General features: G+C 43.7%; 1 protein-coding gene across 2 annotated transcripts in view; it reads left to right on the top strand.

Annotated features, from left to right (window-relative positions):
* TGFBR3 (transforming growth factor beta receptor 3) overlaps positions 1 to 27,821 on the top strand; it is a 295,682-nt gene that overhangs the window by 126,272 nt on the left and 141,589 nt on the right. For both annotated transcript variants that reach the window (XM_075322319.1, XM_075322318.1), the window contains exon 4: positions 18,803 to 18,940. In XM_075322319.1, the coding sequence (XP_075178434.1) occupies positions 18,803 to 18,940 (138 nt within the window). The remainder of the gene's footprint in view (positions 1 to 18,802; positions 18,941 to 27,821) is intronic.

Genomic DNA, 27,821 nt, shown 5'->3' with positions numbered 1-27,821 from the left:
GCATCATAAATGTATCAGCTCTATAGATTTTACATCATCCACATGTCAATATATGCTGCAAATATTTATTATGTATTTCTTCTTTTATAATGCAAAATCTGTGGAGAATATGCAGTAAATCAGCAGAGTCTGCAGCAAAATTAGGACAATGTACCTTCTCAGTCCTTCAAAAATTTTTGATGCCTGCCGTGTGACGTCGCTGTGATGCCGCACGAACCGCCCCCTTAGAAAAGAGGTTGTTTGTCGGCCACAGCGACGTCGTTAGGAAGATAAGTATGTGTGACGGGTACTAGCGATTTTGTCCGCCACGGGCAGCGATTTGCCCTGACACACAAACGACTGGGACGGCTGTGAACGCTAGCAATATTGCTAGTGATGTCGCAGCGTTTAAAGCCCCCTTTATTGTCACCAGAATACCGCTTTAAGGGAATTTATCAGCAGGTGTTTTCTATGTAAGCACAGAGAATTCAGGTAAGCTTGTCTTGTCATGGTCCGATCTGTTGTTTATTTGATATGTTTGTTTAAGCAGCAGGACTTATCATAGCTTGGACTACAATGTCAGTCACATGGCAGTCTGGCACGCCCACTCCTGTGATTGACATCTCACTGTTCATATACAATCTGTACTGAGAGCCTGGTGTGGGTGGAGACAGCCCTCTCAGCTCTGCTGCATGGCTAAATCAAAAAATTCTGATTGTGTCAGAACGGTTGCACACAGTAATCTAAGTGATACATCGTTGGATTCAGGGCCTCTTTGCCTACATCATACTGCTCTCCGATGAGGCAGCAAAAACCTGCTGACAGATTCCCTTTAATTCCACATCCAAAAGTGCTGAATACATTTGCATTGTACATTCAGTCCCTTGGCTAAGAGATTAGGACCATGGCTGTTTGGATATAATGACTGAGCTTAACTGCTTCACCTAAAAAAAACACAAAGTGTGAACATAGCCTAAAGGTTTTTACAATGTATCCAGCATGTCATGTTCCATAAGCAAAACACATCAATGCCTCCTATTTTGGGGCTTTTCTGAGGGTTTGCCCCCTATGTATCAGTGCATGTTAGAACTATAACTTTATATCATACAGTATATTTGTGTTTTTGTGCCTCTTTTCCGCATATCCTACTGACAGCCTATTCCAAATATATAGTCTGGACTTTTATTTTTCTTGCAGCAGCAGGTTTATATAGTGCTCCATGAAGAAAACATTTCTTTCAGCAACATTTCATGTCTGCTGGAAGTTTCTTGTATTCCCCATGGGCGGATCGTTGGTTTTCCTAGAAGTTCTGTGAACAGCTGCCCCATTCTGGAGAGCGTTCTCCAGGATCACATCTTGCCGTAATATGTGGATAGATCTCACACCTCCACACACTGAGAGCCAGTTTCAGAAGGGTAAACATTCTTCTCTCTATTTGTTTTCCCCCTCAACATAATTGGTATAAAGGATACAAAACGTTTCTTCATTTCCCTACATTCTCATTTCCATGCATTCATTTTTCACATTGATCAATACTCTCCATAAAATAAGAGTAGAAAACATGAACTGATTGAACTTTTGTTATATGGGAAGATATTGCATGATTTCCGGTATTTTAGAATATGTGTCATCCTTCCAAAACTAGAACAGAATCATTTACAATATCCCAAAATTTAGCTGCAACCTACAATAAATCTTTGTGCCCTTTGAGTCCAAATGTCATGCGATGTTCGACTTTCACACACCTGCTGGAACGGCGTCATCAGACTCTATTCACACCACAGAGTCTGACAAGCAACCTGAGGCTTCTGTATTGTTCAGGCAGAGCCAGACATCGGCTGGTTCAGGTTCACTGGTCTTCAGTTCTGCAGAAGTTGGACCTAAGAGCTCAGGTTGCTAATTGCCTCATGTAGCTGTCTCCTCCCTATTTGAAGCATGGTTGCCTTTGCTCCAGCGATCCCGGTTTTGGTGATTTTCCTGTTTATGGTGATACATGTTGGGCTTCTTGAGTGGTATGAGTGTTTCCCCTGTTGTACGTTACTCCTCCCCTTTCCATTGTTGTCCAGTACACATTTTGTCTCTCCTCTGTGTTTTGACTGCTGTGTGTATGAGTTTCCGTTCTTCCTTGTCCGTGTTGTTTTATGGGGTTTTGTCTTTGTGTTTTTCGGCTCACTCCGAAGGTGTGGAAGAGAGGGAGTAAAATAAGGGCTCGGGCAGGCGTTAGGGTGATGCTGGGGGCTCAAACCTGGTTACCATCAAACCTACCTTCGAGATAATGGATAGTGCAGGGACTCTAGTCTCAAAGCCAACCTAGGGGCACCTGTCCCATCATTACATACCCCATGACAACAAATTAAAAAGCTTCACATCTGTATTGTCTGGGGTGCTTTTCTGCTTACCGGAGAATTAGAGGATCCAATATAATTTCATGGATTTGATTGAACATCTAAGGACTATTTTGTTGATTACATGGGGTAGTTTTCAAATCTCTGGTGGGGACAGTAAAAGAGTTGATATTTCATACTTGGTATCCAATAGGTTCCTCTTCTCTCTAGGCTCCAGCATTTTCAGGGCTACAGTAAGAATATGAACGCCATCTGCTTTTCTCCCTGCACTAATTAAAGAGATAAATGCAGAGCAGAGGTAGAGAGGATGGAGCAAAGTAGCTAAACTGCTCTGTCGTCTCTGTGACAGGCAGGGCATATCGGTAGCACTCTTCCCCATCTTTGGGGAGGAGTCTGAGCTGGAGCAGACTTCCCTAGATTGAAGGTGGCCAGCACAGCCATAGGTGTGATCTCGGTTTTTATAAAGTTATGACACTAATATGCCCTTTTACTTTAGTGAAATTTTTTGAACTGCCGGTGGTAGGATTCACGAGTCTGTCAAATCCCTGTAGATCAGACCTTAGACACGTAAGTAGACTTTTTACGTCAGGCCTTTTTATTGCAGCCTATCCATTTCAGAGAAATGTCTGAAGATGTTTCCATCTCTTTCCCGCTGTTCTAAAGTAACCTTGAAGATATATGGCCCCGGCCTGTAGAATTTCATAACAAATCTTTCAGTGTGTGTGTGTGTGCCTGGAAGTCCGCAAGTAAAACGGTACATTGAGAGCGATGTTTATTTGGGAGATTTGGGAGATTTTTTTTTTTTTAATTTTGCCTGGATTTTTTTCTCTGTCTACAAATTACTTTAGCAGAGTAATGGAGCAGGAGTCCATTGATTGTTTGCCTAAGTCTGGTTACCATAGAGCTATCCAGCCGGCCATGAGCTGAGATATCTCAAGGGTACAAAGCCAAAAACTTTGCAGCTGTCTTAACCCTTATGACATTTTAGGATTGTGATTGCAGTGTCTTGGATACCTTAAATAAGTTGTTATCTAGAAAAAATAAATAATAATAAACTGGTGGTACTTTCTGTAGCATGAGGTCACCCATCTCCTGTAGACCAGAAGCTGGCAGAACTTTCATCTTCATGATATGTCCTTCATAGTCTTGTACCATGTAAACTCCACATTTTATTTTGCGTCTGGAGAAAATTCTACTTTACTATTATTATTATTTATTACTACTTTTTCTTTAGTAGAAGTAGTGACTTTTTCTTGACCTTGTAGAATTTCTTTAGTACGACGTTCACTCAGACAACTTCGCAAACTTTCAACTTTGAGCTGCTTACGGTATAGACGTAAAAATAAAGCGATGTAACTGTAGCATACGGCATCTGCTGTTTTGTTCCACCTCCTTTCCGTATAAGAGCTCAGAGGTAAAAAAAAACAAAACAAAAACGTGCAGAAGGGAATGGTCTATCCAACCTTTCCAAAGGTTATGTGAGGGGGGTGACTTTATTTATAGTCTTTTACCAAAAAGCTGTAAAGAAACCTCCCTTACATTTTTGAGACATTTTAAAGGGAACCTGTCATGACTTTTTTGGCCTATAAGCTGCGGCCACCACCACCGGGCTCTTATAGATAGCATTCTAACATGCTGTATATAAGAGCCCAGGCCGGAAGTATAACATAAAAAAACACTTTATAATTCTTACCTAACGGTCGTGCGGTGGGCCTAATGGGCGTCTCCGTTGTCCGGTTACCGGCGCCGCATCTTTTGGCCATCTTTGATCTCCTTCTCTAGCCGCGGTGCATGACGGGTCCGACGTCATCCACACTTGCCGACATTCAGGTCCTAAGCAGGCTCAGGGCAGATCAAAGTATTGAAGTGCGCCTGCGCAGGACCGGCGAGTGTGTATGACGTAGACGCGTCATGCATCCAGGCTTCAGAAAGAGGATGAAGATGGCCGAAAGGGGAGGCGCCCGCACCGGAGAACGGAGACGCCCATTAGACCCACCGCACGACCGTTGGGTAAGTATTATAAAGTGTTTTTTTATGTTATACTCCTGGCCTGGGTTCTTATATACAGCATGTTCGAATGCTGTATATAAGAGCCCGGAGGTGGTGGCCGCAGCTTATATGCCAAAAAAGTGGTGACAGGTTACCTTTAAAACTAAATCTGAGAGTAAACTGAGGAAACATCTTAAAGAAGTGCTCATATATCCTTTTCTTTTTGGATCATCTAGAAGTTTTGCTAAAAAGGAGCACTAAAACTGCCAAAAAATTGCTTTTGTGTAAATTAGGCACAAGGTTTGAAGACCAAAACCATAGATGTGCAAATCGATTCAGAACACCCTGACAAGTCTGTATTATGCATTTGCTGGATGTGAGCCCTATGAACCGCCTCCTACGTATCAACATCCCCGATGCCTCATCTGATAATTAGACCCGTCACACCATTATGTGTTTATCATGCTGCAACGTTGACATCACCACAGGCCTACAAATCAAGAGCCGGTACTTCCAGAAGATTGGAAGCGGTTCTTAGAGATGACCTATGATGTGTCTCCTGACCTGGCCGATGAACCAGGTGTCACACGGAGTTTTGCATGAACTTTGCCGAATGTCATGGCAGCATCAGGCTCTGTTCACATTGCAGATTCTGACACTCCGAGTGATAGTTTCTCTGATGTCTCTGATCAACACAGGCAGACTCAGATGCTGACCTACTGTGTGCTCAGTCATAGTCAAATAGAAAAAGTTAACCTCCGCTAACCTGCTTGTTAGGTTCCTAGGTTCCTTTGATCACATGCTGTGAGGAGGCCAATCATATCCTATCATATTTAAGCTGGATGAAATCTTCTACCTATTCCAGCTACAGGTTATACTTTCTTGGTTTGTGTATTTTGGTGCCCCAGGCTATCTGGAAAGTGTTGCTTTTTGCCTGGAGTGCTTGTGGAGTTTACTCATCATCTTGATGTTTCCTCGCTGCTCTTGTCTTCCTCCTTATCTTTTATTGTCTTATACCTCTGTGAGTGTGTACTGTGTAAGAGTTTTTGTTTCTTCTGTCTGTCTATTTTTATAGGTTTAATTTCACTCCTGTCCTGGGGTCCCCTGAGGGAGGGGATATCAGATCAGGACTGCTCAGGAGCAGGGTTAGGAAGGCGACCAGGCATCCCCACCTTTAGGGGTATCCCTGGGACTAGGGATAGCATTAGGGTCCCCTAGCCTGAGGGTCAGCTTTGGAGCCCTGGTTTACTGCTATCCCCATAGTCATCGTGACACCAGGATCCTTTGAATCAATTCTCTAATGTATAATCATTTCTTAAACAGATGTTTACACCAATTTATTGCAACCCGCCTTGAATAATCCTCATGATAAAGGTCTCTTATTCCTCCATAGTCTCCAACATGAGACTTGTTTGTCCAGGTTACTCATACATTTGTGACTTCTCCCAGTTTTGCACTAGCCTTACAACTTCATTGAAAAGTAAATGAAGCTTCGTGGAAAGGGCAGGTCAACCGCAATCCCAACAGATTTTCAATATGTGAAGGCAGAAAATTGTTGTAAATTTCTGTGGAATTTTGTGGCTCTTGCATAGCTCAATGATGAGGCATATTTACTCAGAAACATGCACTTCCTAATACATTTGCCGCCTCTTACTCCAGTTGGCTTTTGTTCATGACTGGAGTAATGAAGTGTCTGTCTTGATAAATTCTCTCCTTAGTTTTTCCGTATTTTACTCTTTTTATCCTTATACTGGTGTTGTGACTGGGCAAGACTATAGTAGGCTAGTAAGCAGAGACTGGACGGCTCATGCACATTTGCTTTACACTATGCTGGATAGGGAAAGTAATATATGTAGGTTGAAAGGAAGATATTGTACCTTAGCCTTCCTGGACATAACAATTGGTCTCTAATTTTGTCATCTTCCTGATCAATAAAACAGTGCAGAAAAGTTACCTGTAGTAAATGGCTACGGCTGCGAGTGCATCGGATGCGATATGCTAGCTCCCGCTCTGCTGCGAGTGTAAGCCAAGTCTCATTATACTATGATCCGATTCTGCGATGGGATCACAGCTGCGGAGGAGAGGGAGAGACTAATCTCCCCATCTCCTCCATTGGCAGCTGATGCGATTATCACACTTCACTCCGGTGTCATTCGAGTGCAGTGCTATGTTTCACTCGCACCTATAGACTTGTATGGGTGCGAGTGAATACGGATTGGATTCCCCCCACAGCATGCTGCGACTGTTTTTTCGGTCCAATTAAGGCTGAGAAAATAATCGCAGATGGGAACAGCCCCATAGAGTAACATGGGTCCAGGTAGAATATGATTTTGTTTATCGCATTCTACTCAGTCCGTTTTACTCGCTGTGTGTCCTAGCCAGAAAAGTAAATTTTACTTCTAATAAGCTTTATAGCAGATCAAGAAAATGCCTTTAATAATGGAAGATAAGATACTTTGCAAACTCTGTTATAGAGTAATTAACCATTATTTATTTGTATAGTTTTGTCTAGCATGGAAAGTTTGAAAATCACTTTATTAGGGCATTTGTATTAATTCCTGTTAAGAAAGTGCCCCCAACCTATTTAGCAGCCTTTAGGTGCATTGATATAGAAGTGTTCTTTTTTGGAGTAAATCCACTAAGGACATCAAACAAAAGTTTGTATGTTTTCCCCGTGTTTGCATTTACCTGGGTTTCCTCCCACACTCCAAAGACATACTGATATGGAATCTAGATTCTGAGGCCCAATAGGGACATTGATGAAGAAGTCTGTAAAGCCTGCTTTACACCATACGATCCAGCATACGATATCGTATGCGATGTGACACGCCCCCATCGTATGTGTGGCACGTTCAATTTGTTGACCGTGTCACACAAACGAGTAACCCCCCTCGTCACACGTACTTACCCGTCCATACGACCTCGATGTGGACAGCAAACATCCACTTCCTGGAGTGGGCGGGACGTTCGGCGTCACATCGACGTCACGCGGCAGCTGGCCAATAGAGGCGGAGGGGCGGAGATGAGCGGGACGTAAACATCCCGCCCACTTCCTTCCTTCCGCATTGCCGGCGGGAGTTGCAGGATGCAGGTAAGATCTGTTCATCGTTCCCGGGGTGTCAAACACTGCGATGTGTGCTACCCTGGGTGTTATGAACAACCTGACGTTCAATTTTTAGGAATTGAACGACGTGCATGCGATGAACATTTTACCGTAGCTGTTACATGCTACAATGTAACTTACCATGCCGGATGTGCGTCACTTACGACGTGACCCCGCCGACACATCGTAAGATTTATTGTAGCGTGTAAAGCGCCCTTAAAGTGATGTGGAAGTTATGATGCTATCTACGTAACTGAAAAAAGAATATATTTGGAGTACAGATGATGGCACTGAATGGTTCGGCTCAGCACGTGGGGATAACCTGCTGCAGAAGATTGTTCTGTTAGGCACAACACTCATCACTGCCATCATCTGTACTCCATATGAGGATGTTCTGATATTGATGCAGATTGGGGAGAAGCAGGGTTTTAGAAGCCACTTACATGCAATTTACTCTGCATAAATTAAAACAAATCCTGTAAAAAAATGGTTTGTAAATTTTCCATGCTGGACAAAATGATAAAAGAAAGAAAGATTAGTTACTCTTTTAACTTGGAAATAGTGACCTAATTGGGATGTCAGGATCTGGATCTTCATGATTTTGTAGCTGGATTTCCCTAAGGATATTGATGTAATTCATTGAGCATGTATACAAAAAGAGTCTGGTCCGCATTAAATCATCCATTTGTATTGTCGGAACATATACACATTTAACATGCGTTCTACAGAATATGGGATATGAAAGCTTAAGTGCCCGATAATTTGAGTTAACACACCAGCACCTTCAGGTCTGCTGTGATAAATGTGATACTCCTTTATAGTATTCCTTTAGGACAATGTATGTTTTGTGTTTATATAAAGGATTAAAAATTGTACAAAGATATATTTTACCTGTATATAAAGGATTATAATTTGAAGCAAGAAATATTTAATCCTTCCTAACTTGCGGATACTTAATCTCTGTACTTGTAAAACAATCTAATGCAGTGAATATGAAATATATCATTCTTGCGTTGCAGTTGCCTGCGGACGGACTCGTGTTACCATAGTGGAAGTCCTCGATGTATGTAGAGCGGAAGCCGTTGTGTCATGCTTGACACTTTCCAGCTCTGCACAATGGCCCCATTCACTGCCCCTGACATTGTAACCCTCAATTATCTAAGCATTAAGTTTTATTGAATGAAGGAATTTTCAAGACTTGAAAAAGATGCATTAACATCTTTACAATTGTGTGGTTTATGTGCTGGTGTGTTCCAAGGCATGACTGCACACTGGTCAAAGAGGTCACTAATGGATGGTGGAAGCTTTTTTGTTTCTGGCCATTTGAAATGTGCTGATGATGTATTTTCCTGAGATGTATTGTTGTCTAAGGTCTCGCTTGAATATCATGAACCCCAGTGCCAAAGCTGTAGGTGGGGAAACAATATGACCATCTTTGATGGGTCATGTATGGTGACATCACACCATGTGATTTATACATACTGTACATTATCAGCTTCAGTTAGATTACTTTAAAACTTATTTTCCAGTAGACAATGGCACCCTATTCAATTAAGGCACTCCATAACACTACTCTAAAAGCCCCCATACACTTTAGACGAACATCAGCTGAACCCGCCAATATTGACAAGCTCGGTGTCATGATGTGACTGTAGGATAACAAGGGAGAGAGTCTCCTATGCTGTCTGTCATGATATGGGAACTTAGGCTATCCCTAACCTCAGGGTTACTACTGACGGTGGAGCTGCCTATGCATGGCTATGCGCCTGACCAGATCTAATCTCATCCCACTCTCCCACCAGGGAAGGAAGGGGCAGGAGTGAGATGGAAACACAGATAAAAATGTCAAGGGAAAACCAAAACTCTGACACGCTGCACACACACACACACACACACACACACACACACACACACACACACACACACACACACACACACACATAGACAATGAAAGACTCAGAAGAAAAGAAAAAGGAGGAAGGTAGCAACAATGGTGTACTCCACAACCGCACTCATCAACAAGTGCCACAATCACCAGATAGTCTGGATCACAACACCTTACCAAACCAGCTAAGGGAAACTATAGCTGGCATAGAAGGAAGGATCTAGCCTGCATATATAGGAAGGGTGCAGATGTAATTGGCTCCCCACAACATGTGATCTAAGGATACTAACAAGCAGACTGGCAGAGATTTAACTCTCGCTAGCCTGGCTATGAATTTCCACTCTGAAGGTCGACTCCTGAGTCTGCATGCATTGATCACAGACACCAGAGAAATTATCAGCTGGAGTGTCAGAATCAGTAGTGTGAACAGATCTGGACGCCGCCATGACAGTCGGTGAAGTTTGTAGAAATCTTTGAGTGACACTCGGGTGACAGTCGAATGTGTTTGGAGAGATAAGAATCTAGCATGACCAATTTCGCACGACCAATCCATTTGTTCTCTAGTGATTGTCCATTGCCAGTGTTGTCCAGCAATGGCTCTCTCAAAAGGAACATAGAAGTGTTCGGCAGAGCAAGCTCTCCTGTGTATAGGAGGCTGGGCAAGATAGTTGTTGGCCATCATTCAACTGATATATGAAATGCTGGCCTTGTAATGGCAGCATAGTAAATGGATTGTCCACTACTCAAAAACCCTTTTTAAATAAAGTCTCACTTGTAAAATTAAAAAAACATATACTCACTTTCTGCTCCGGCGACTTTACAGTGATACACTGTGTGTATGCGTCCCAGTTTGTAACGCGGGCACCGAGTCATAACTGGATGTGATATAGGTGGCGTTTCACATTCGTTGGTGTGGGCAGCATGAGTTTAACATGTTGATCTCAATATCAAGTAAAAAGGTGGTGTAATAACACCATGGCAGATAAGGTCATATATCCTCATATAGCAGAAACAGACTGAATATATGATTGATCACATCCATTAAGATAGGATGCTGACTAGGCTAATACCACACCTGATACTGTTTGGGTTGTGTCGATCTATAATGTTTGAAAATAGCTATAAATAACAGTCTCATTTGTGGTACAGCACTCTAAATGATGGGATGAAGTAACCTTAAGGGGGCTTTACACGCAGCGACATCTCTAGCGAGGTCGCTGGTGAAAGCACCCACCCCCGCCGTTTGTGCGTTACGGGCAAATCGCTGCCCGTGGCACACAATATAGTTAGGAGCCGTCACACGGGACTTTCCTGCCTAGCGACGTCGCTGTTGCCGGCGAACCGCCTCCTTTCTAAGGGGGCGGTTCATGCGGCGTCACTAGGCGGATGCCCAATAGAAGCGGAGGGGCGGAGATGAGCTGGCCGAACATCCCGCCCACCTCCTTCCTTCCGCATTGCCGGCGACACAGGTAAGCTGTAGTTCGTCGTTTCCGAGGTGTCACATATAGCGATGTGTGCTGCCTCGGGCACGACGAACAACCTGCATCCTCAACAATCAACGATTCTTTTAAAAGGAACGACGTGTCTACGATGGACGATTGAGTAATTTCCATCGTTAACGGTCGCTCATTGGTGTTACACGCAACGACGTCGCTAACGATGCCGGATGTGCGTCACGGAATCCGTGACCCCGGTGATATATCGTTAGATACGTCGTTGCGTGTAACGGGGCCTTTAGTCTAGGCATGGGTCCAAATACCCTATGGATTTGTCTTGATACCCTATGGAGTCTTTGAGCAATTCCCCTGATGAATTCTGGCAGAGGAAACGTGTTGGGAGGCACATAGGGGATCAATAGGGCCACAAGTGCCGCAGGGTCACATGTGGACTGCTCTTGTAAGGACGGGAGTTTTGGGGTTTATAGGGCTAACTTGGTAATTATAAGAAGGATAAAGGGATGTGATATCGGTAATTTTTAAGCAATTGCACTTTTTCGCTTTATCTTTGTATGTGTATTTTTTAATACGTAGTATGGTAATTAAAGGTTACGCTTTATATTAACTCTCATTCTGCTGCTATATACTGTATATACGTGGCACAAACAAGGTTAAACCACCTAGTTTAAGGGGAGCGAGTAATGTTTGGTTGTTTTTTCTACTCTTCGAAGTATATCCAGCGTCCAGTGTAAAATCAAAATATTTTGTTCAGTCTTTACTTGGCAGAAACCTACAGTCTACTTTTTTTTATATAGTGTCCATCTTATACTCTCCATTCACATATAGGATTTTGGAATTGCTTGTAATATTTTGTGTGAATTTTTCAGGGCATAAAAATTATTAAGAAGAAAGAAAACCGTATGATCAGTGCCAGGATTAACCGCTCAGTGACTTGATTTATTGACAGTATTTCTTTATGCGCACGTCTTGTCATCTTAACATAGTATGTCTACAACTCTTAAGGCAAGAGAAACATTAAACCATTGAATGCCGATTGCCAGCGCCACGCTGGAAGCCCCACAATAGCACAGCTGTCTTTTTGATGTGCTCCATCTGCTGCCTTTGCCCATGCTTGGCATGTATCGTGGAGCCACAGTTACACGCTGTCTACTGTTTGTCTTGTTCCGCTAACATTTTTGAACGTTGTATACTGACACTTCACAGTGTTACTTAGCATGGCAGGAATCTGCAGCAGCACCTTGTACAGACGGCGTAGACTACTGCTGTAGGATCTAATGGTTCTGGAAAACGCGGCCTGTTTCTCTGTAGCCTACTGTGCCGATATTGTTACTGAAATGCAATCCCTTGCCTGTTCCCTAAGTATCATGTGTGGAAAACACAAATTGTAGGTTTTTCATTTTAAATGCAACTCCTTTTGAACTTAGGGTGCCCTATTAGCGGTTAACAGCTTTCTTGGTAAAAGTCTACATACAAAGATGATTGTCAATTTGTAGGTAGAACCGCTCAATGGACTTCGAAGCCCAACATTTAGGACAAAATTGCAAGTCATACTGAATCTTTTTCCAGAAAAATACTGTCCAAAGATTAGACCACAGGTTCCCTTAAAACTTGCATCCTTCTTATTGAGGTTCATTGTAGAGGTGTAACTACTGGAACAGATGTCCAGAAGCTGCTGTCATGATGGCCACCTTAAAGAGTTCCCATCACCAATCTGAGAGGGCACTTTTTTAGTTAATAAAAAAGTGGGCAAACCCGGATCGGTATTTTTTTTTTATTTTTATATATATATATATATATATATATATATATATATATATATATATATATATATATATATATCATATAGTAAAAGTCCGCTCATAAGTGCCCCTAATGTCTCCCAAAAGTCGGGCCCAAACTTGCGGGATGTGTGATCTCGGCAGGCAGAGTGGGATCCCACAGCTTTCTGCAACCGTTATTGTAGTGAAAGAGTGAGATCTCACTCTTCGCACTTACTGAGAACTGCCGCGTACGTTACCAAGCTGTTACCGAACGGCATCATCATTAGATCAGCTACCATTAGGTAACAGCTTAGTAGAGTGTGTGGCAGTGCAAGATTACTGCAAAGAACAGAAAAGTTGACCCTTTCGATAGGCATTGGGGATACTTATGAACACTTTTGCTACTATGATATTTAAAAAAAAAACCACCAATCTGGGGCTGCCAATTATTTTATTTAAAAAAAAAAAGAATGATCCCGACTCATCGAGCTGCTGATTCTTGCTGTCAAACAAAAAGAAGGAACCATTGAATTCTAATTCCCCGACCCTTAGGCCCACAACATATAGGCACATGTTTCACAATTGGGAGACCCTCATACACAGTAGACCGGTTGCCTATTGCGAGATCCCCCTCAGTGCAAAAAAAAGCACATTTCTCCTGGACATAGGTGGCCAATGCCTGGAAAAATAGAGTCAAAGATTAAAGGAAATGTTAGCTAAAATATATGGAGCCCTGAGTTACTAAGAGAATGTAGAAAGGCATATGTTGTTAAAAGCTTCCATAACTAAAATGATAGGAGTTTAGTGGTACATGATTCAGTTCTCAGTACTTTAATATTCATGGTCTATCCTTAAAGAAGTATTCCCATCTCCAAGATCTTATCCCAATATACTGTATATTAGGTATAATAATAATAGTATTAGCAAATACCTCCATTTAAAAATGTAGTATAGTTTTCTTGATTAGCTATATTGCTTATTACCTCATGTCCAGGGCATTGCAGCTTAGGTGTACATGGTTACGACCACTCATATAGTGTCACACTAGGTACTAAGAAGTACCAAGCGAATGGCAAAAGGGAAGGGAAACCCTGTGTCTAGGGAAGGGGGAGATTGTGACCGCTGACCAAACCTACCACTGGCCCCAGGCTTCCCTCTCTACCCTAGAAAGGTTTAGCACCTATGCACCAAACAGGATACCTGACCCTGACTAACTCTGAAATAGATGCTAGGTAGGGAATGGATGGGATGAGCACTTAGTTAACCGCACTAAGCTCTAAACAACGCAGACGGAAATGCACACAGGGGATAGACAACAAACATCTTATCTCCAGAGTCCAGATGACTTAAGGTGGCTTTACACAATGCAACATCGCAAACGACATCACTGTAACGTCACCGGTTTTGTGACGTTATAGCGACCTCCCCAGCGACATTGCAGTGTGTGAAACACATCAGCGACCTGGTCCCTGCTGTGAAGTTGCTGATCGCTACAAATCGTTCAGGACCATTCTTTGGTCCTTTGTTTCCCGCTGTGCAGCAAAGTCTCAGTGTGTAAAGGGGACTTTACAGTGACTTCGTTAGCGACTTCCCTTTCAAAAAGCTGCTTTAGGCCTGCAACACACATCCGTTTAAAACGTGCGTGTTTGGTCCGTTTCCGTACATACCGGAGATACGACCAAACGTGCACATATGTTTTTTTATGTTTAAAGGCACACGTGCGTGTTATTTGATCTTCCGATAAATGTCCGTGTGTGATGCAAAATGTCGTTACTACATGTCGGAAGACAGAGTAGCGGGATCAGAATGAACTTGGGTGAACCTCACCCGACTTCATTGTCATGCCCCGTCTCTGTCTGTGTGCCGTGTACTGATTAGCGGTCACCTGTGAAGGATTCACCGGTGACCTCTAATCCCCCGAGTGACTGAAGTGTCCCCCCCTCTCTCATACTCACCGATCCCCGATCACCGGCGCTGCACGGCATTCACACTGCTCCGGCGGCTTTTTCTAATTTGAAAAAGCCGGCCGCTCATTAAACAATCTCGTATTCCCTGCTTTCCCCGCCCACCGGCGCCTATGATTGGTTGCAGTGAGACACGCCCCCACGCTGAGTGACAAGTGTCTCACTGCACCCAATCACAGCAGCCGGTGGGCGTGTCACTATGGAGTATAGAAATAAATAAATAAATAATTTAAAAAAACGGCGTGCGGTTCCCCCCAAATTTAATACCAGCCAGATAAAGCCATACGGCTGAAGGCTGGTATTCTCAGGATGGGGAGCTCCACGTTATGGGGAGCCCCCCAGCCTAACAATATCAGTCAGCAGCCGCCCAGAATGGCCGCATACATTAGATGCGACTGTTCTGGGACAGTACCCGGCTCTTCCCGATTTGCCCTGGTGCGTTGGCAAATCGGGGTAATAAGGAGTTATTGGCAGCCCATAGCTGCCAATAAGTCCTAGATTAATCATGTCAGGCGTCTCCCGGAGAAACCTTCCATGATTAATCTGTAAATTACAGTAAATAAACACACACAACTGAAAAATCCTTTATTAGAAATAAAAAACACAAACACATTCCCTGGTTCACCACTTTAATCAGCCCCAAAAAGCCCTCCATGTCTGGCGGAATCCAGGATGGTCCAGCGTCGCTTCCAGCTCTGCTGCATGAAGGTGACCGGAGCAGCAGAAGAAACCGCCGCTCCTGTCACCTCCACGCAGCAAATGAAGAGAGCCGCGTGACCGGCTGAGCTGTCACTGAGGTTACCTGGATCTAGCGGTGGATGCAGCGGTGGCTGCGAGTAACCTCAGTGACAGCTCAGCTGATCGCGATACTAACCTCAGTTGCAGCGTGGAGCTGACCGGAGCGGCGGTGAGTAGCACGATCAGCTGAGCTGTCACTGAGGTTACCCGCGGCCACCGCTGCATCCACCGCTGGATCCAGGTAACATCAGTGACAGCTCAGCCGATCACGCGGCTCTCTTCATTTGCTGCGTGGAGGTGACAGGAGCGGCGGTTTCTTCTGCTGCTCTGGTCACCTTCATGCAGCAGAGCTGGAAGTGACGCTGGACCATCCTGGATTCTGCCGGACATGGAGGGCTTTTTGGGGCTGATTAAAGTGGTGAACCAGGGAATGTGTTTGTGTTTTTTATTTCTAATTAAGGATTTTTCAGTTGTGTGTGTTTATTTACTGTAATTTACAGATTAATCATGGAAGGTATCTCGGGGAGACGCCTGACATGATTAATCTAGGACTTATTGGCAGCTATGGGCTGCCAATAACTCCTTATTACCCCGATTTGCCAACGCACCAGGGCAAATCGGGAAGAGCCGGGTACTGTCCCAGAACAGTCGCATCTAATGTATGCGGCCATTCTGGGCGGCTGCTGACTGATATTGTTAGGCTGGGGGGCTCCCCATAACGTGGAGCTCCCCATCCTGAGAATACCAGCCTTCAGCCATATGGCTTTATCTGGCTGGTATTAAATTTGGGGGGGGACCGCACGCCGTTTTTTTTAATTATTTATTTATTTATTTCTATACCCCATAGTGACACGCCCACCGGCTGCTGTGATTGGGTGCAGTGAGACACCTGTCACTCAGCGTGGGGGCGTGTCTCACTGCAACCAATCATAGGCACCGGTGGGCGGGGAAAGCAGGGAATACGAGATTGTTTAATGAGCGGCCGACTTTTTCAAATTAGAAAAAGCCGCCGGAGCAGTGTGAACGCCGTGCAGCGCCGGTGATCGGGGATCGGTGAGTATGAGAGAGGGGGGGACACTTCAGTCACTCGGGGGATTTGCGGTCACCGGTGAATCCTTCACAGGTGACCGCTAATCAGTACACGGCACACAGACAGAGCCGCGGCATGACAATGAAGTCGGGTGAAGTTTACCCGAGTTCATTCTCATCGCGCTACTCTGTCTGCTGTCTACTGACAGTTTTCACGGTGGTTTTCACGGTTTTCACGGATGTGTGTTTTAGGCCTGACAACGTCCCCAATGACTAGCTAGGTCGTTCTGCAGGTCCGGATCGCTGTTGCGTCGTTGGCCAGGTCTGCCTGTTTGACAGCTCACCAGAGACTTTGTAGCGATCCCGGCCAGGTTGGGATCGCTGGTGGCATCGCTAGAAAGTCTCAGTGTCTAAAGGGGCCTTTAAGGAGAGGAACTGCAACAACAAAGTTTCCCCAGAAGAATACTAGCCAACTGCTTGCACTTAAGACTTGTTAAGGATATTAGAGCTATCACCAGCAGAAAACAAGGGGGAATGAGAGTATTTAAAGACACAAAGGGAGGTGCTGATGATTAACAGCTGAAGAGGTGAGGAAATCAGCAGGGTCCTAAAGAGAAAGGGATAAACCCCAATCAGGTAAAAAGGGAAAGTCAAAAAGCAGCTTGTATAGCCAAACACTGTGACAGTCTACAGCCGGAAACTACAGGACTGTCTGTCATGCGTGACACACCCGTGACATTTTGGGACAGTTAGTTAGTTAGATGCTCGTGGTCATTACCATGGATACCAAAGCTACAATGCCCTGCACATGAGGTAAGAGACATGGCTATATCAGGCGAACTATACTACATTTCTAATTGGAGGTATTAACTAATATTATTATTACATTTAGTACATATTGGGATGGCATCTTTGAGATACAAGTAACCCTTTAAAATAGACCAGTCTTGTTTCATTGATGATCCAACCTCAAAGTAAATACTCCGATCAGAAACATGTAAAGGGACCTCATCCTTACCTCTTTGGATATTAGGTATATCTCAATGTATCTTTCTTGTAGTTTTTCTTGCAAATCATGACAGGGCACCTGGACATATTAAAAGCCTAAAACACTTTCTATACAACACTTTTTGATAAAATATAGAACTTTACACTGCATAGTGGAAAAATGGTGTACAGCAACATATGCCACGTTCAGCTAGAGATATTATTGAGTGTATGTTCCAGATCTCAAAAATTCAAATTGTCTCTCCAGGAAAGGAGACAAACTCTAGCGCCACCTATTGGAAGTAGCAATCCTAAAAGTCAAAAGTGGCCTTTTAACAAGCCTTTTTATATGACCTAGCATTTATGCCAGATCAGAATTCCAATTTGAAGACAGTGTTTCGGGGTGATTGCCCCTCGTCAGTGCAAAGTATGGGTGTCTGATCTGGCTTATGAGAAGCTATGTGGGGAACCACGGGGGGGAAGACTATTCTCCTTACAGAGACCTGAAAAACCAGTCTGGCTGCCAGTGAGGGGACTTATATTTGTAAGGCCCCTCTGGGAAATATTAAAATTGTCTCTCCAGGAAAGGAGACAATCTCTAGCACCACCTATTGGAAGTAGCAATCCTAAGGGTATGTGCGCACGTTGCTTTTTACCTGCTTTTTACCTGCTTTTTTGCTGCTTTTTCTTCTGCGCTGTTTAATGCCAAAATGGATGTGTTCTTCTATTCAAGCAAAGTCTATGGGAATTTGGGTTTCTTGTTCACACTATGTTGTTCAAAATGCTGCCTTTTTGTGGCAGAACTTTGGTCAAAAACTCAGCTTTGCAGTGCAAAACCCAAATGGCAAAAACAATTGACATGTTGCTTCTTTGAAAAGCTGAGTTTTTGACCAAAGTTCTGCCTCAAAAAGGCAGCATTTTGAACAACATAGTGTGAACAAGAAACCCAAATTCCCATAGACTTTGCTTGAATAGAAGAACACATCCATTTTGGCATTAAACAGCGCAGAAGAAAAAGCAGCAAAAAAGCAGGTAAAAAGCAGGTAAAAAGCAACGTGCGCACATACCCTGAAAGTCAAAAGTGGCCTTTTAACAAGCCTTTTTATATGACCTAGGATTTATGCCAGATCAGAATCCCAATTTGCAGACACGGTGTTTCGGGGTGATTGCCCCTCATCAGTGCAAAGTATGAGTGTCTGATCTGACTTATGAGAAGTTATGTGGGGACCACAGGGGGAAGACTATTCTCCTTACGGAGACCTGACAAACCAGTTTTGCTGCCAGTGAGGGGAGTTATAGCTGCAATGCCCCTCTAGGAAATATTCAAATTGTCTCTCCAGGAAAGGAGACAAACTCTAGCGCCACCTATTGGAGGTAGTAATCCTAAAAGTCAAAAGTGGCCTTTTAAAATATCACAGTTCTCTTTACTTTTCAAAATTTTGACTCAGTACATTGGGTTTGTTGCTTATGTCACTGCTCATTAATTTTTTGCATTATCAGCAGTACCAGCATGTGCAACTCTTCGTAGCGCACGTCTTAATCTTGTTCCATTTTGTTTATTTACAGGTCACTCTGCATTTGACCCCAATTGCAACAGTCCTGTCTCATGATAAACCTCTGGTGTTCATCTTAAACTCCCCTCGGCCTGTGACGTGGAAGCTGAAGACTGCGAGACTAGTAGCCAACATTCCAAGATTCTTCTTTGTGAGTATATATGTGATTGCGAAATGAAATGCAGCTGCATATGGAATAAATAAGTTGGGTTGTTTTGTGTTGTCGCTGTAGAGCATAATCTTGGCTCGCAGACACTAGTTTTATTATGAATGCTACAAGAACTGGGTTTCAGGAAGGATCATGAAGATTATTTAGTCTTGGCAACAGTCTTAATATAATGGAAGAAGATTCTTTATTAAGACACACGTTTTTGGTTAAGTCTTCGCCATATCCTAGCTGCATTAGTCATCTGGATTGTCAGACAATTGAAAGGGCGAGGCTCGTATGTGGTTGTTTGGGGAGATCATGTATTCTAGTCACATCATTCTGTCATCCTACATCCTTATTGACAACTTCAAGGATCCCCTTCACTTATTACGTAGATATCCGCTGAGACTTTTCTCATAAGTGATTATAGATAAAGCCACTCTATACAGTTTATTGCAGTGTTGTTGTTTTTTCTGCCATTTTTCAGAAAATTGTGAAAGCTACAGATGGCCTTAAAAAAACACAAACCTTTTTTTTTTCAGCATTTTTTCATAAAATTGCTGTAAAACTGCATTGGATTTTTTGTTTAGTATCTACTTAAAATGGATCTGTCCCCAGGTTTCACAATACAAGGTGCATATCTTATGAGAGGTTTTTATTAGGTCTGAAAAATATATCTCAGCATGGCTGTATAGTCCTTTTTGAAGGTCTATAATCAATCAACATATAACTATTCTGTTTGACAGCTCCTCAGTGTCCCTCCTCCCTGCTGAGATCTTACACTGCACAGTACAAGCTGCAGCTGTCAGTCAAGCTGACTGAGTAGAGACTCAGTGTACTTGGATTCATGAGCAATCACACTCTTTAGCTGGTTTGACAGTTCCGCAGTGTCCCTCCTCCCTGCTGAGATCTTACCATGAACAGTACAAACTGCAGCTGTCAGTCAAGCTAGCTGGGTAGTGACTTAATAGACTTGGACTCATGAGCTCTCTCACTCTTTAGCTGGTTTGACAGCTCCTCAGTGTCTCTCCTCCCTGCTGAGATCTTACACTGCACAGTACAAGCTGCAGCTGTCAGTAAGGCTGACTAGGTAGAGACTCAGTGTACTTGGACTCATGAGCAATCACACTCTTTAGCTGGTTTGACAGTTCTGCAGTGTCCCTCCTCCCTGCTGAGATATTACACTGCATAGTACAAGCTGTAGCTGTCAGTCAGTTTGGCAGGTTATGGACTCAATATACTTGGACTCATGAGCTCTCTCACCCTTTATCTGGTTTGACAGTTCCTCAGTGTCCCTCCTCCCTGCTGAGATCTTACACTGCACAGTACAAGCTTCAGCTGTCAGTCTGTCTGTCTGGGTAGTGATTAGACTCAATACACTTGGACTCATGAGCTCTCTCACCCTTTATCTGGTTTGACAGTTCCTCAGTGTCCCTCCTCCCTGCTGAGATCTTACACTGCACAGTACAAGCTTCAGCTGTCAGTCTGTCTGGCTGGGTAGTGATTAGCCTCAATACACTTGGAGTCATGAGCTCTCTCACTCTTTAGCCTGATTCATAAAATGCTAATTTTAATATCAAAATCATGCAGGACAGTTTCCATGTCAGTGTGTTCTATAGGCAACTTTGCATCTGTTGTACAATGTATCTGGAAAAGCAGCATGTCTTCTCTTATTAATGGAAGCCAAAATATATACAGTGCCTACAAGTAGTATTCAACCCCCTGCAGATTTAGCAGGTTTGATAAGATGCAAATAAGTTAGAGCCTGCAAACTTCAAACAAGAGCAGGATTTATTAACAGATGCATAAATCTTACAAACCAAAAAGTTATGTTGCTCAGTTAAATTTTAAAAGTGTGGGTCAATTATTATTCAACCCCTAGGTTTAATATTTTGTGGAATAACCCTTGTTTGCAATTACAGCTAATAATCGTCTTTTATAAGACCTGATCAGGCCGGCACAGGTCTCTGGAGTTATCTTGGCCCACTCCTCCATGCAGATCTTCTCCAAGTTATCTAGGTTCTTTGGGTGTCTCATGTGGACTATAATCTTGAGCTCCTTCCACAAGTTTTCAATTGGGTTAAGGTCAGGGGACTGACTAGGCTACTGCAACACCTTGATTTTTTCCCTCTTGAACCAGGCCTTGGGTTTTCTTGGCTGTGTGCTTTGGGTCGTTGTCTTGTTGGAAGATGAAATGACGACCCACCTTAAGATCCTTGATGGAGGAGCGGAGGTTCTTGGCCAAAATCTCCAGGTAGGCCGTGCTATCCATCTTCCCATGGATGCGGACCAGATGGCCAGGCCCCTTGGCTGAGAAACATCCCCACAGCATGATGCTGCCACCACCATGCTTGACTGTAGGGATGGTATTCTTGGGGTCGTATGCAGTGCCATCCAGTCTCCAAACGTCACGTGTGTAGTTGGCACCAAAGATCTCGATCTTGGTCTCATCAGACCAGAGAACCTTGAACCAGTCTGTCTCAGAGTCCTCCAAGTGATCATGAGCAAACTGTAGACGAGCCTTGACATGACGCTTTGAAAGTAAAGGTACCTTACGGGCTCGTCTGGAACGGAGACCATTGCGGTGGAGTACGTTACTTAAGGTATTGACTGAAACCAATGTCCCCACTGCCATGAGATCTTCCCGGGGCTGCTTCCTTGTTGTCCTTGGGTTAGCCTTGACTCTTCGGACAAGCCTGGCCTCGGCACAGGAGGAAACTTTCAAAGGCTGTCCAGGCCGTGGAAGGCTCACAGTAGTTCCATAAGCCTTCCACTTCCGGATGATGCTCCCAACAGTGGAGACAGGTAGGCCCAACTCCTTGGAAAGGGTTTTGTACCCCTTGCCAGCCTTGTGACCCTCCACGATCTTGTCTCTGATGGCCTTGGAATGCTCCTTTGTCTTTCCCATGTTGACCAAGTATGAGTGCTGTTCACAAGTTTGGGGAGGGTCTTAATTAGTCAGAAAAGGCTGGAAAAAGAGATAATTAATCCAAACATGTGAAGCTCATTGTTCTTTGTGCCTGAAATACTTCTTAATACTTTAGGGGAACCAAACAGAATTCTTGTGGTTTGAGGGGTTGAATAATAAATGACCCTCTGAATAAACTTTTCACAATTTAAAAAAAAAAATAAAAAAAGAAATAACATTCTTTTTTGCTGCAGTGCATTTCACACTTCCAGGCTGATCTACAGTCCAAATGTCACAATGCCAAGTTAATTCCGAATGTGTAAACCTGCTAAATCTGCAGGGGGTTGAATACTACTTGTAGGCACTGTATATATATATATATGAGCGGACTCATATAGGATTATACATTTTTAATTGCTCTCATTCAACTTGAGTTCTTTGATTGTGCCCTTGACAAGTTACCATTACAGGATTATCACAGACGATGGTTTCCCCAATAATCAGGTGGTGTAAACAGGCTGACAATCACTCATTCGTTCAGTGAAATGTTTTTTATGCTTGCTATATTACTATCGCTCTCAGCAGTACATTGTTCTGTGTAAACGGTAACAGACAATTTATGAACAATCGGAAGCGTGGTTTGCTTGTCTTTAAAGGGAACCTGTCACCAGATTTGGGGCCTATAAGCTGCGGCCACCACCACTGGGCTCTTCTGAGCAGGACAGATCAAAGTATTGTAGTGCGCCTGCTCGGGACCTCAATGCCGGCTAGTGTGGATGACGTGGAACGCGTCATGCACCCCGGCTTCAGCAGAAGGAGGACAAAGATGGCCAAAAGAGGAGGTGCCGACACCGGAGAATGGAGACGCCCATGTGGCCCAACTCCACCACACCGACCGTTTAGGTGAGTATTATAAAGTCATTTGTACGTTCTACACAGCGGTCTGGGTTCTTATATACAGCATGTTAGATATGCTGTGTATTAGAGCCCACTGGTGGTGGCCGCAGCTTATAGGCCCCAAATCTGCTTACAGGTTCCCTTTAATGCAGTCAATCGGCGCTTGTTACAACCGTGGGTCACCCAGTGTAAATGAGTCAATAAACAGGAGCGAGTGTTTGTTAGAATGTTTTTTCACTGATCTGTCATGAAGCGACTGCGGGATAGCGAGGTACAGGGGGCTCCTATGCCTTACCCATGTATTGAGAATTTTGAGAATGAATGATCAGCCCAGGAGGAGAAAGACTAGACAACCCCTTCTGATTCCACATATTTCCCCCAGGTAAAATAGTAAAGCCTATACTCACCTCCCGTACTGATGCCATTCCATCGGTGCCGTGGCTCTCGGTGTTGGTGCTCACAAGGGGTTGTGATGACACGCGTGCCCTGCATCCAATCAGCGTTGTCTTCGTTTTCCCCACCTTCAGTCAAAACAAGTTAGTCAACAGGAAGTGAGAGTAGCGGCGGTTGCACTCACTTCCTGTTGATTGTTCATTTGGTACAAAGGCGGGGAGAAGGATTATAAGCGGAGCTCGCATGACGTCACAACCCCACGTGAGCTCCTTATTTTCATGTGTACTCTTGATTTACGAATAAATAAATAAAATGATGGTTACCCTTTAAATGTAATGTACTTTCTACATCATATACTGTATCACTTCCTATAATACTTGATATGACTTTGCCTTCCTCACCGGAAGGTTGGTTACCATTGTACGAGGCAACCTGAGTAGTATGTCACCGTTCATTAGAGAACATAGGATTAGCAAACAAGGTCTTGATCTCTCGGAAACTAAAGGCTTTTTAATTATGAGTTCAGGGTAAAGGGGCTTTTATCCCTTACACTCTGGCAGCTGAGTGAAGGTTTTAATTAAATCCCCATCGTAACTCCCAGGTGATGATAACTCGCAGTGCATTGGTCTCAGTAATTCTGCATTTCACTCATAAACCTGTCAATACATTTAGAACATTTAAACAAGGCTATTTTATTAAAAAATTATGGCAGGGTTTCATTCCCCCCATCTCATAATCATGTCGCGTTTCAGCCATTTGACATTATCTTGCTACCGCTAACCTTGACATATCTTTCAATCAACATGTGTGTAATACAATCTACAGAGAAGTATGTTCTGCAGAGATTAATGCATTATTACGGTTAGTCTTAGGAAAGTATGAGGGGGTGCAGGGATTATCTGCTATCGTCAACCTTCTACATTGCTAATCCAGATGTGCGGATGTTTTTCTTTAAGTAAAAATAATTTTCCAGCTCTGCAGAGTTGTGTTTTTTGTAGATATATAAATTCTAATAATCAATCAAAAAATACCCAATATAGAGCCAGCATGTACTGCTCAAAAAAGTGGATAGTGACCAAACAATTCTATGTAGATAAAATACTGAATTTTATTGGTAAATATATTAAAAATACAGCTTATATCCTAAAAATAAATCATGGACAGAAATTATTCATGGACAGAAGTATTCCCTTAGCAGCAGCGAAACAATAAGGGGGACTTTACACGTTGCGACATCGCATCCGGAATATCGTTGGGGTCACGTCGTTAGTGACGCACATCCGGCCCAGTAACGACATCGCAACGTGTAAATCCTATATGCGCCGATAAACGATCGCAAAAGCGTCGTAAATCGGTGATCTGTGTAGCATCGGACATTTTCATAATGTCGGGTCGACCGCAGGTACGATGTTGTTTGTCGTTCCTGCGGCAGCACACATCGCTGTGTGTAAACCCACAGGAGCGACAAACATCTCCTTACCTGCGTCCCGACAGCAATGCGGAAGGGAAAAGGAGGGCGGGATGTTATATCCCTCTCATCTCCGCCCCTCCGCTTCTATTGGCCGGCCGATTATTGCCGTCGCTGTGACGCCGAACGCACCTCCCCCTTGAAGAAGGAATTGTTCGGCGGTCACAGCGACGTCGCCGACCAGGTATGTGTGTGTAAAGCTGCCGTAGCGATAATGTTCGCTATGGCAGCAATCACCACATATCGCATGTGCGACTGGGGCGGGTACTATTGCGCTCGGCATCGCTAGCCGATGCTAGCAATGTTGCAATGAGCAAAGTACCCCTAAGATAAAGTGCATCGTGCAGTGACCAATGATTAAAGGGGTGGTTCACCCATATTTTTTATTGTCTAGATCGATATTATATTGAGAAACAATGTTTCTCTCAAATACCTTATGTTCTCAATAGTGCCTGTGAGAGGCGCTATTGCAGACCGCTGTTCCCCGTCCAGTGACGTACCCGTCCAATGCTGCCACGTCACATCCGTGCAGCCGGCTACAGTCTTCCAGACTCTGAGCTGTGAGCGGTGTTTCACTGCTGTCACAGCCCATTTGCTCCCCCCTCCTCCTCCCTCCTAGCACGGCGCGTCTCCTGCTCCCTCCTCCCTCCTCGCAGAACGCTGCAAGCAAGAGAGAGACGTGCTGTGAGGAAGGAGGGAGGAGGAGCAGGGAGCAGATGGGCTCAGAATGTAGCCGGCTGCACGGATGTGACGAGGCAGCATTGGACGGGTACGTCACTGGACGGGGAGCAGCGGTCTGCAATAGCGCCTCTCACAGGCACTATTGACAACACAAGGTATTTGAGAGAAACATTGTTTCTCAATATAATATCGATCTAGACAATAAAAAATATGGGTGAACCACCCCTTTAAATGTAGTTTGATAATGAATTATATTATAGATATTTTAAAGGCCGCTTTACACGCAACGACATTGCTAACGAGATGTTGTTGGGGTAACGGAATTTGTGACGCACATCTGGCCTCGTTAGCGACGTCGTTGCGTGTGACACGTACGAGCGACCGCTAACAATCAAAAATACTCACCACATCGTTGATCGTTGACACGTCGTTCATTTTCAAAATGTCGTTGATCTTCTGGGACGCAGGTTGTTCTTCGTTCTTGAGGCAGCAAACATCGCTACGTGTGACACCCCGGGAACAACGAACAACACCATACCTGCGTCCTCCGGCAATGAGGTGGGAGTGTCGTTCATGCTGCTGCTCTCCGCCCCTCCGCTTCTATTGGTGGCCTTCTGTGTGACGTCGCTGTGACGCTGCACGAACCGCCCCCTTAGAAAATAGGTTGTTCGCCGCCCACAGTGACGTCGTTAGGAAGGTAAGTACGTGTGACACACACTACCAATTTTGTCCGCCACGGGCAGCGATTTGCCCGTGATATACAAACGACGGGGGCGGATGCGATTCCTAGTGGCATTGCTAGCGATGTCGCTGCGTGTAAAGCCCCCTTTATGCTATGTTATGCAAAGCTGGATCAAATAAATACTATTTTTCAATGTGAGGGCAATCCCATTATATGTCCCGCATATGTCACAAATTATATAGACAAAATTAGGTACCTTGATATATGGTCCTGCTCACTGCATACCCTGACACGCATTTCGTGCGTTATTTTTCCTCAGAGGGCGCTCAATAGTAATAGTCGTTCTAATATAAATTATAACGACTATTACTATGAGTATTATGCGAACGCATATAATTGTATATAAAGTTATGCATCCTTTTATAGTTTGGATATTTTTAAATAAAATTCAAATTATTTTTAATTAATCCAAACTAAAATCTGTTAGAATACATCAGATCAGATTTGAGGTCTGTTTTTCTTTTTAAAGAAACCGCTCCTTTGGATTGTGTCTGGTATTGTAGTTCTTTTCCATTAATTTGAATGAGACCAAGCTGCAATACCAGCCATTGGACAAGAGTGGCGCTGTTTCTGGAGAAAACAAAAAGTATAAAATGTATTCATATATTTATGTATTTATTTATCTTGTTTCTGTCTACAGCCTGTTATTTTAGAAAATGTTTGCATGCCAATGGAATAATAATTCTGGAGCATCTTTTTCTTTTATTCAGTGTTGTGTCGTTCCTCTTTTATTCCTCCTAGAAATGTATGATTAAAATTGAAAGCTAGGTGTCATCAGTAGAGATCAGCGAACCTGAGGTTCAGTCCGTTAACCGAACACCAACTTAAAAAATCAAGGCTTGGGTTCTAGGTTCGGATGCTTTATGTGCAAACTTTACTTGCACAAGCAACGCTCTGCTCAGGTATACTCGATGCTCAGCCGTGTGCTAGCCGCTTGCAGTGTTTGAACGGCACACACTGGGGGTAAAATGTAGCATGCAACCCAAAAAAATGTTTGAAAAAGTACGCCCACCCTCCCTCGGAAGGGATCTGCTTATGGTTGGCTGTATGTGGGCGGAGACTCAAACTGCCAATCAGTTACTTGCTTTGGCGTTCAGGTCAAGCTCGAACCAGTGGTGGCTCGGCTTGTTTGCTGGCGGCGAACCGAACCTCCATGAAACCGCTCATCTTTAGTCATCAGCTTATGGTGTGTTCCTGCGTAGTGTAGATTGCCCAAACAGTGCTGACCATAACAGACTGTACAGGACACACCCCTTTGTCAAATGAAATAATAACCCCAGTTGTCAATTTATTCATAAAAATTCAGGAGGAATGACAGAGGAATGGCACTACTCAAAGTTCTAAGAATAGTTGTTTCACAAGAATGTTTTTACTAAAATAGACACATCAGGAGTGTCCTCTTCAAATTTTTAGAAACGTCTTAAAGAAGACTTGTCACTTTTTCAATGAGTTAAATACCTTGTAATAATAACTAATCTCCCCTGGTTCTGACGCTGTTTTCTGTTTGGCGTTGCGTCGCTCCATATTCACATGTGTTTCTTCTGGGGCACAATATTTGAAATCTCTTATTGCAGTTCAACTTGGCCTTTCTTTAGACTATTAGATTTGATGCCGAGCTGTGATCGGCAGCATCTGACAAGGAGGGCTGAAGGTGGACTCTTCCAGAGAAGACAAGGATGAACTAGTCAGTTGGACTGCAAAGCAGAGATTTCACATACTGCGCTCCAGAAATCAAATATGAATATCTTGCAATGGGGCAACACAGAGCAAAACAGAAAAGAGTGATAGAATCAGG

Source organism: Anomaloglossus baeobatrachus, chromosome 8 (assembly GCF_048569485.1).
Source record: "Anomaloglossus baeobatrachus isolate aAnoBae1 chromosome 8, aAnoBae1.hap1, whole genome shotgun sequence".
In the NCBI taxonomy this organism is placed as follows: Eukaryota; Metazoa; Chordata; class Amphibia; order Anura; family Aromobatidae; genus Anomaloglossus; species Anomaloglossus baeobatrachus.
Note: the sequence above shows the minus strand (reverse complement) of the source record. Positions and strands in the feature narration are given on the sequence as shown.